A 10850-nucleotide genomic window follows, 5' to 3' on the forward strand; every position below is an offset into this window, starting at 1 on the left:
TGCGGTCAAACTAGATGTTTTATTTCTATTAAAATCTGGACGCAAAAATTGTTCACAAACGTACACCAGACATTCGTTTTTAAAGCTTTAAAAGAGGGGGAAGAGGAGGAGGAGGAGGAACAGTGGGAGAAATTAACAGAATTAAACAGAATACTGAATAGGAATGCCTGAGCAAACATCAGGGCTGTTACACACTGAGGCACCGTCCACGTAAAGAGTAACGGCAGAGGGGGAAACAGCAGAACACTCAGAATGAGCTTTACACAGAACACTACCTAACGCCTTCACCTTCCACACGAACGTTCACCAAACGTAAACATCAGCTCGGACACGTCTCACACACTCACTGCAGCATTTGGGAGCCGTTCAGCCACACTCTTAAAAATAAAAGCCACTCTTTGGAGAGATTCTAGAGAAAAAACACGGTTCCCTTAAAACCTGAATATTTCCAGTGACCTCATCATCAATTCTGCATAAACAATAAAATTGATGAATTTCTTTAGAAGAAAAACTCCCAAATGTTCGGAGCAGCAAAAAGCAGAAGCTGAAAACCAAGAAATCTGAGTTTATAAAGGAGAACACTGCCATAGTTAGTCAGCTATTAAAAACAATGAGAGCTACCTTAAAAAATCTAGCTCCCATACACACACACACAACCATACACACACACTCTCATTCACGGGTTTGAGTTTTTGGGGTTTTATTTGTAGGTTTTAAAACATCTGGCCTCATTTTGACCTCAGAAAAGACCCTCCAACATTCAAATTCTGCACTTAAAAATAGAGGTGCTGCAAAGGGTTCTTCCCACAGTATCATCAGTTCACTAATAGGCGGACCGCAGCCCAGGTCCGAACCCAGGCGCTGTCCCAGTCCTATCCACCTACTGAGAAAAAAGGTAGGTGGATAGGACTCTAATGCAGCCTCACCGTTCTTCAGCCAATCACCAACCTCTGCTTATCCTCCCCACCGCCACTGGTCTGGGCCTGATGGCTGCCTGGTTAAAAAGGCTAACTAACCCTAACCCCACCTCCTTTGGCCGGATCTGTAAAAGTCCCGAAGTTGTGACAATGACAGTGGGGCCTACACTGTTTCTAACTCATCCAGTTTAGTGTGAAAACTGACCATAAATACTGCTAAAATGTACTGAATTGTAATTGTGCTGTAATTTGTTTGGAAGTTTAGCAGTTAAACTCTATAAAATGTTGAAATAGCTACTAGCTACTTCTAATATACAGGAAATGACACTAAAGTTTAAAGCAAATGAGACATAATGAGGTTCTGGAGAAAATTTTCTCTAACTGGTCCTTACTGAATTTTAATTGGATGAACCGATTTTGCTTCCACAAAGAACTTTTACATTACATTGACGCTCTTATCCAGAGTGACTTACAAGGTTAGTCGTATTACAGAGTCTGGCCCAAGGTTAGTTGTATTACAGAGTCGGGCCAATGTAGTGTTAGGAGTCGTACCCAAGGATTCTTATTGATGTAGCACAGGACAGTCACCCAGACCAGGAATCGAACCCCAGTCTCCCACATGGTGTGGTAGCTCAGTGGTAGGTAGTGGTGTTACCTGTTGTGCCACACCAACCACGTTAACACACATCTCAATGGCTCCTAATGGAAGTAATCTGGTTCTTCTATGGCAGGGGAATTGAACTCAGATTTAATAAGAACCAGTTAGAGAACCTTGCATTGTGGTTCATGGCATCACTTAAAGAACCCTTTGTAGCACCTTTACAATATTTCAAGAGCGTAGAAGTGTATGTCCAAGACAAGAACCCTGCAGGACCTTCATTTTTAAGAGTGTTCCTCCACACATCAGACATGTACTCCTCAGAAGCACACTGCAGAGGACTGCTCTACTGCCTGTACATTGCATAGATGAGTTCGTTTACATTTTCTAGCTCCGCCCACCAAAAACAAACACACACACACACACACACACACACACACACACACACACACACACACACACACACACCCATGCCATGTGGCTATGACGCTTTGGCCCTGCTGTGTTTCTCCACACACACACACACACACTGCATATGAAGTATGGGATATGAGCTGTAATGTACAAGTGAGTCAGGAGGGAGAGCTGGACGACAAACTCGTAGAAGTTTAACCCGTAGGAGTTATTGCCGTTATTGCTGGCGTGGATTTTCCAATACTGATTATTGATTGATTAATAGAGGCGGGGAGATCCTGCTGCGAAACTGAGAGACTACACTGCAGCTGTGTTTGTAAGTAGATGCTGTTTGATCACCATAACACACGACCTGGAGTGTCCGACTGCTTTAATACAACAGTTTGTGAAATAAATAAATAATGTCAGAAACAAATATTAATTATTATAAAAATTCTATTATTTTAGTAAATATATTTTATATATAAATATATAATTTTATTTTTTTTAAATATTATATTATACACATTAATTATAAATAAATGTTATCTAGCATTTCCATCCTCTGAATTATAGCTAGCTCCTTCTCCAGACCAGCTAATTAAACCCTGTTTCCCACTCTCTCACTTTCTTCTCCGTTTGTTTGTTTGTTGTTGTTTATTTGTCTTAATCATCTTAATCCATTGGTTTGGTTTGAGCTCATCCTTGTTTTTTCTTCTGCTCAGGGCTTTACGTTACTTCTAGGTTCAGTATATATGACTTACAGTCTTAGCTCAGAACGCCAAGCGCTAGAATGCTTACCTGCATAATAATAACATGATCGCATAACATGATCCGAGTCTGATGAAGAGTTCTGGTTGTGAGTTCAGCCTTAATTTGCTTAAGAAAAATAATGACCTTCACATTTCTGCCACCTTCTGCCAGTGGTTAACCCTCTGGGGTCTATGAGCTTCGTCAGTGCAGTAAATATGATGTTTATATTAATATATTTGTGAAATATACAGTTCAGACAGTTCTGGATCTGTAGAGGCCACCCTCTTCCATGGCACCTCAATGCCAGATTGTACGAGACTATGAAGAAAGGTTAAGAATTTGTAGTCAATTTTTCTGCCCAATTATCAAACCCTGGCATTAGTACTATCACATGTGATGCTCCCGACACTCCGCTGACACATCTGCTACCAGCCACTGCCTCTTTTCCAACCGCCACCGATGCACCGGCATGGAGGAACCCAGCTCCGAGGCATCACTGAGCTGATGTGGAGACAGCAAGGCCGATTGTACTCCCCAGCCTCCCCAGTCATAGTGGCAGCTATTTGGGGTTTAGGGTCAGAGCATCACATGGGGTCTCATTACAGAGAGAGATGAGACTGTTCTGGACATGTTGATAAAATATCTGGGTATTATGGTAAACGCAAGTACCTTTAAAGGTGAATATGCTAAAATTGAGAAAATGCTCTTGACCCCAGAGGGTTATTATCAATATCAAAATAAATATAAATAATAAAATAAATATAAATAATAAAATAAATATAAATAATAAAAAAGCCACAGAAGTGCAGATTTGAAGCAGTCGAATGCAAATCTCCAATTATACAATAAGTTCCCTGTGGAGGAATTATTAATAATGTGAATTTGTAATTGGGTGTTTCTGCATTTTTACAGTACGAGGTTTTTGTTTGCGAATGAAGCAGAAATACAGAAACTCTCTATCTGGCAATAAGCATTTTTTATTAATTAATGTCATTATTAATGTTATTTTGAACTTAGATAAATTTAGATACTTCCCTTTTTAGCCTCTGTGTCTGAAAGGGGTGTGTCCAGAGTGTGATGCTCATATGACGCACAAACCTACTCTTTCCTGATTGGCTAGACGCAGAACGGCGGCCGTATTTATTTGTACAAAGCTGAAATCTGGAAACCTTTTCGCTGCGAGGCGAGGATGCTCTCAATGCAGCACAGGCGGCAGCTCTCTCCTTTGAAATGAACAGGATGCAGCAAGGCGAAGTGGCCTTTTATCATAAAAGTAAAAAAAAAAATTATTACTGTCATAAAATTTAAATAAATGTTTTCATACGCAAAACCTTTATTGCTCAATTAAAGCTTATATCAGTTACAAAGCAAATTCTGGGCTTCGCTCATACTCTAATGTTTTGATCTTCAAATGCACAAAAATAAATTACAACATTTTAAATTTAAAACTTTTAAATATTATATCATAACCAGAATATAAATACTGAAACCATAAATCTTTACCATGACACCCCATTACCCAATGACCTACATTCTCTTAACTTTAAAAAAAGCTGCTTCCAGTGAAACGGCCAAGAGCAGCTGGACAGAGGTGTGAGGACTGTAATGTAGGAGCCCCTGGATTTACAGATGAGCAAAGTTAATATGATGTTTTTTCAATATTGTTGTTATATGTCCTTTTTTTCAAAAAAACAGTTTGTGCTTTGATTCATATTTCATATCCTGTTAAATTACGTTTACGTTTACGGCATTTAGCTGACGCTCTTATCCAGAGCGACTTACAAGGTGACTCCTATTACACAGGTGGGCCACTGTAGTGTTAGGAGTCTTGCCCAGGGACTCTTATTGGTGTAGCACAGCATAGTCACCCAGACCGGGAATCGAACCCTGGTCTCCCACATGATATAATAGCTCACTGGCAGCAAGTGTTTTTATCTGTTGCGCCACACCAACCACCATATACAATATATTGGACATAAAGGTTCATAAACAATTGGAGAACATGGCAATATTTTATCATATTGTGATACAAAATATACTTTTTTTTTACTAAGCTTAAATATTACTGATCAACTGCACATTCCATTACAAACAGTGTAATTAGCCCTGTTTAATTAGTATTGGCAACTTTTTTATATATAAAAATCTCAAAAATCTAAATAGTAAGTATAGAAAAGTAGTTGGATAGCAGTTATTTAAATCTGCTGCTACTGGTGCAGTTGTTGATCTGTGTGTTAAAATATTGTAATAAATATTGTGCATCAATAAAATGTCTTTAAATGTCTTGATAAACTATTTCTAGCAAATTGTCCAGCTCTAATATAATCAGTAAACCAGTGAAAACAGAATGCAGGGAAGGATGTGGATATGTAAGACATTTTGTCACTGTTTTAATAATCTTAATAATAACTGACCGTAGCTGCAGAAATACCCAATTACAAAAAGCATAATCTTCTCGACTTCTAAGGGTTAAATTCAAATTATTTTCCAACTGTGGCAGAAAATACTGGAGAGGATTAGTGAACACAGCGTTGTGTCTGACAATAAATGGTGTAGTTATCCTCAGTGAACCCTGACGGAAGTGCACTACAAATGCAGACGATGTTTTAAAGTATTTCAGAACAGGTTAACGAACTAATATAAGTAATAATACTATCCACTAATGCATCAGTCGAGGGTGTTGGTGCGACAGTTTAGACGACCTGTTAGACAGAACACTTTTAGTGCAATACCTTCTAATAACACTGAACACACTGAACACCATACACACATAAATAATTAATAACCAAAAAAATCTAAATGATGACGTAAGGTGTGGGGCTCAGAGGGTGTCAGGTGTTAGTGAGCGGGAGGAGGAATGAAAAGAACACGATTATGATGGATATGGAGACAGGGAGGAGGAGGAGGAGGAAGAGAAGAGGGAAGGAGAGGGAGACAGGCCAAGCTTTCAGCCACCACTTTCCTCTTTGGGGCTTGCTGTCCGAGGCGGCCGGGGTCTCTACCGCGTTGCAGCGACAAATCACCAGCGGCCTTACCTGAGAAACACTCTCCTGATGGAGGAGGAGGAGAAAGAGACAGAAGGAGAGGAAAATTACAGCTGATGTTGTAGGTCAGCCACTTTACTCAGCTTTTTATTTATCTGTGCTCTGCAAAAAATATTCTCAGCAAGGGAAATCCTCTTAACTCCAGTCTAAATATCTGATATTTCTCATTTTTATATTGTTGGGTAATATTATAGGATTATTCGACTTATTTGCCCCCGTAATTTAATCTGAGTTATCTGCCTTAAAACCAGTAAGTAAAACTAAATTACAAATGAGGTCATTAATCTTATAATTACAAAAATATTTCTATTATAATCTCAAAATGAGAATTAGCAGATATTTAGACTGTTCAATTAGAGGATTTCACAAGTCAAATTTCTCATAGTTTGAAGTGTGTGATGCTTGGTGGTGATGTGTGTAAATCTGATTATCTGATATATGAATTTGCCATTCACTGTATGACGCTTCCAAAATATCCAGTAATACTTCATAATATGTACTTATTATAATGTCATAAAAAATTATCAAATAATAAAATATTATAAAAAAATATTATTTGTATAGCAAAGCAGCTTTACGAGAACCCAGACATAAGATAAAAAAATAAAAATTAAAAGACAAATAAGATAAAAAAGATTAAAAAAAAAGATAAAAGATGTTATACATCCCAAATAAACCCGACTAAGACCACAAATTGCAGAAAGAAACCCTTGGATTTATAAAGGGGACCCATCCTCCTCTGGTCAAAACTACTAATAAATAACTAATAAGTGGTGTAACACCACATAAGTCCATTCAAGTGTACCGATATGATCATTAATATGCTGAGCAGTAGTGATAGAAATAATAACAAAATAACAAACAGACAATTTACAGTTAATTCGAGTCCATTTAAATAGAAGCTTCAGTCTAGTCTGTTTCAGTAAAAAAAGGCCTTGATTAAGTTGTAAGAGCTTCAGTAAAAAATAAAAAGCATAGACCCTCATTTGTATAGCAATAGCTGGCACTGGCTCCAGCTCCACCTGCTAATCCATTTCACTGTGGCCAGTGTGGACGTGGGCGCGGTCCAGCTGCTCTGTATATCTAATGTAAATGCAGTGAGTGTGTGAGGAGTCGAGCACCTCCAGTATGGTTCTGTTGTGTGTGCGATGGGGACTCAGCCTCAGGCTCCAGCGGTGGGTCCGATAGCTCCGCCCTCCGTCGTCCTCACTCTCTGTTGTGTCCTGCCGTGTGATTCGCTGCCGCTTCCGCTTCCGAGAGCTTATTCGCTGAAGCGATCCTGCCACCTGTAGTCTGGAGTAGAGTGACTTGCTTGAACTCTCTGACATGAGGATGATGTAACACAACATAATCAGAATCAGAACCAGAATCGGATTAACTGGCAAAGTATGTGGACACACACGAGGAATTGTGTGACAATGTGTATATAATCACACAAACTGCACAAAATATACAGTATACACAGTATACACAGTATGTATGTAATAGGAAAATATTGATATATCAAACTTTTGCGATATTATGTTTTACAATACTGTATCGATTCTCAAAAACACAGTATTGATTTTTTTTTAACAATTTTAATAAAATTAAAGGTCTGGTATTATATATACTTACATATACTTATATATAAACAATTTATTAATTATAGAGAAAAACACGAGTAGTAATGATCTAGCAGATATTAATGGTGAGCTGTATCTGAGGGTGATGCCATGAGGAAAGAAACTGTGCCAGGAGTCAGACATGGTTCATATTAGAGCTAATAGAACGGGACTGTGCTGGAAACAAACCTGTGTATCATTTCTTCAATTATTTTTTAAGATCAGTGCAGTGAGTTAGTGTCAGTGCAGTTATAAAGCATGTGTTTCTAATAAAATGGCAGCTTATTATATATTACTGTGCAGAATATTTGCATTAGAGCATCAGGTACCTGCTGTCTGTATCCTCTATGTCTGCATCTGCATCACTCTCTCCTTGAGGATCAGACTGCACACACTCCTCCTGCAAACATGAGTCATAGACATGAGCAAAGATACACACACATTTTCTCCACTCTCTTTCTCTTACCCACACACACACACACACACACACACACACACACACACATCCACTCACATCCACAGAAGCACTCAGAAAAAATCACTCTCATTCCTCATAAACTCACACCTACCTACCTCTGTACCATAGCCCTCAGAGTATCTGGCCACTATCGCCCTGTTTTTGCCACATTCGCTGCACTTCAGCCCGCTGTCCTACACCAGTAAGAGGCACAGAGAGACCGGTCAGAGTTGCACCCCAGAGCAGCTTTACTCATCACTTGCACAAGACTTTTGCACAGCATTTTAATTTTGTTTTCCATTGATGCATATTACACAATTGCAATACTACAATACTACTAATATAATAGCATTAAATAGTCCATCCTAGCAGAGCACCCTCTGGCTTCTTTCTCTGGTATTGGTACTCGGATTGGAGTGGTACTGCAACATACAGTATTACAGTACTTAGATCAGATCTGTATTGGCCAATATTCAGTATTAAGGTACTTGGATTGGATCTGTATTGGCCCATACTCAGTATTAAGGTAATAGAGTTGGATCGGTACTTGGATCTGATCCATATCAGCTAATACTCAGCATTAAGGTACTTGGATCTGATCTGTATTGGCCAATATTTAGTATTAAATTACTTGGATTGGATCCGTATTGGTCAATACTTCTGGATTGGATATATTGGTATTGGCAGATACTCAACATCAAGGTACTCAGAAGGGATTAGTACCAGCCAATATTCAGTATTAAGGTACTTGGATTGGATCGGGATTGGCCAATACTCAGCTTTAAGGTATTTTGATCGGATCTGTATTGGCCTATACTCAACATTGAGGTACTCGAAATGGAAGTGTCAGACAATATTCAGCATTAAGGTACTTGGTTTGGCTCGGTATTGGCCGATACTCAGCTTAAAGGTATTTGGATCAGATTGGCATTAGCCGATACTCCGTATAAAAGGTACTTCGGTCAGATTTGCATTGGCCGATACTCAGCTTTAAGGTTTTTTGATCGGATCAGTATTGGCCGATACTCAGCATTAAGGTACTTGGATTGAATCTGTATCAGTCATTACAGGTCCGATCCAAGAACCGTAATACTGAGTATTGGCCAATACTCAACATTATAATACCCAGAAGGGATCTGTATCAGGCAATACTCAGTATTACGGTTCATGGATCGGATCAGTATTGGCCGATACTCAGCATTAAGGTACTTGGATCAGATCTGTATCCACCAAATTGCAATATTAAGGTACTCGGATTGGATCGGTATTCGCTGATACTCAACATTGAGGTACTCGAAATGGATAAGTGTCAGACAATATTCAGCATTAAGGTACTTGGTTTGGCTCGGTATTGGCCGATACTCAGCTTCAAGGTATTTGGATCGGATTGGTATTGGCTGATACTCATGAGCATTAAGCTACTCAGATTGGATCGGGAGTAAAAACTGGGACATCCTTTGTACTGTAAGTATCGACTAATTGCTGATGGGACTGACTGTAGCAGCTCAGACCTAGTGGTTTAGTACCAATCTAATCTACAGTACCTGCACGATAACATGCATGTATTTTGGATTCGGTATATCCAGAACCACTACTGTTGGAGTTACAGGTGACATGTTGGCACGTCGTTCCATTAAAACACTCACCGTCTGCGGATGCTGCTTGCAGTAGGGTCCCTTCTCACACAAACACACTCCGTCAACCTTCCTACACTCCGCGGCCATCTCATCCTACAGAGAGAGAGAGCCATAGAGAGAGGCTGACTTCTTCATGCTCACATGCATTTCCAGTACTGACTAATCAGCCCACATTCAGGTGCACACCCACACACACACACACACACACCCCCACACACACCTCTGTACCTCACAGTCATTGTCTGAGTTTTCAGAGAACGGGCTGTTGGAGTCTCTCCGCCGCACCACCTTCATCCTTGCCCTCCTCACTCCAGCATACAACCTGGACATGGTTCAGACATAGGGGTACGCAGGGGTCACTCCTCCATAGGGTTATGTGGGCTGACCAAGTTACATCAAAGCCATAATGTCCAGCTCACTATAGGCCTTAAACGGTCAGTTTAAGTTAAGTAAAAAAAAAAGAAGCCCATTAACTTACAGGTGGACCTCTTAAAGTCAAGGGCAGGGGGCTTGGTGATGGAGAAAGGTGACCAAGACAAGGGTCCAGTGGTTCCAACTCTGTCCCAAGCCAGAGCCAAACAGCTGCTGATTACGTAACAGCCTGTCACCGCGCACTACTTTTATAATGTTGATTTCTCGCCCGTGTAAAATCCCCCAAACAAACATCTCACCGCAGTTACCAGCAGAAACATCCACATCATCAAGCAGTTACATAATTAAAGGCATGAAGCACCGACACGAGCTAAGAGAGGGGCAGAAAGCCCGCCGCTGCCTCGTTCCCCTGCGCTTACCTTCACCGGGGAAACCCCATCATTTCGGCTTTTATCTGCCCGCTAAAGCAACAAATTCACTCCTACTGTCAGTGGAGTCGATTTCGAGCCGATAAATAAATAAATTAATTAAATAAATAAAAAATCACGACGGATTTGCTGTGCTTGGATTGAAAACGGAAGCCAGCGAGAGCTGGGTATTGTAGTCCGGTACGCCAACGAGGCGGGGGCGCGCACGCAGTAGATTGAACGTGAACGCGTGTGTGGGCGGGGAGACGATGACAGACGTGGCGATCAGCCAATCAGCGCACGATTATGTTCTGTTTTGAAAAACAGGGGTTTTTGTATGTAGTTTTTTTTGTATTAGAGAAATTAATAAACACGTAACGTTTACGTATATATATATATAATAAATATACATTTATTTATTTATTTATTAAATATTTAGTAAATAATATAATTTTTAATTAAATATTTGGTAAATAAATATACATTTATTTCTTTATTAAATATTGATTAAATAAATACACATTTGTTTATTTATTAAATATTTATTTTAAAAATATACATTTATTTATTTAATAAATATACATACATTTATTTATTTAATAAATATACATACATTTATTTATCGTAAATAAATAATGCGATAAATAAATGTACATTTACAATTAAGG

General features: G+C 39.3%; 1 protein-coding gene across 5 annotated transcripts; it reads right to left on the bottom strand.

Moving 5' to 3' along the window:
- LOC140546932 (uncharacterized) lies at positions 1-10392 on the bottom strand. 5 transcript variants are annotated; one of them, XM_072670403.1, is made up of 8 exons: positions 10195-10388; positions 9882-9961; positions 9632-9725; positions 9413-9496; positions 7883-7960; positions 7639-7709; positions 6827-6998; positions 1-5711 (listed from the first exon to the last, which is right to left on the bottom strand). In XM_072670403.1, exons 3-8 carry the CDS (start codon positions 9695-9697, stop codon positions 5493-5495), a joined length of 690 nt encoding a protein of 229 aa, XP_072526504.1. In that variant the 5' UTR covers positions 9698-9725; positions 9882-9961; positions 10195-10388; the 3' UTR covers positions 1-5492. The 5 variants fall into 5 exon arrangements, with proteins under 5 accessions (XP_072526504.1, XP_072526505.1, XP_072526502.1 ...); XM_072670404.1 differs by lacking the exon at positions 9882-9961; XM_072670401.1 differs by having other exon boundaries at positions 9882-10388.
- Positions 10393-10850: the final 458 nt, after the last annotated feature.

The sequence above is a fragment of the Salminus brasiliensis genome, chromosome 24, assembly GCF_030463535.1.
Source record: "Salminus brasiliensis chromosome 24, fSalBra1.hap2, whole genome shotgun sequence".
Taxonomy (NCBI): domain Eukaryota; kingdom Metazoa; phylum Chordata; class Actinopteri; order Characiformes; family Bryconidae; genus Salminus; species Salminus brasiliensis.

What these genes read in the sequence shown, in the direction of transcription:
- LOC140546932 (XM_072670404.1), bottom strand. Translation starts at nt 9,697, where the DNA reads ATGAAGGTGGTGCGGCGGAGAGACTCCAACAGCCCGTTCTCTGAAAAC. An exon ending in ATAGAGGATACAGACAGCAG is followed by an intron (nt 6,999 to 7,638) that starts GTACCTGATGCT and finishes ACTCTACTCCAG; the next exon opens with ACTACAGGTGGCAGGATCGC. An exon ending in ACAACAGAACCATACTGGAG is followed by an intron (nt 5,712 to 6,826) that starts GTGCTCGACTCC and finishes CTCCTCCATCAG; the next exon opens with GAGAGTGTTTCTCAGGTAAG.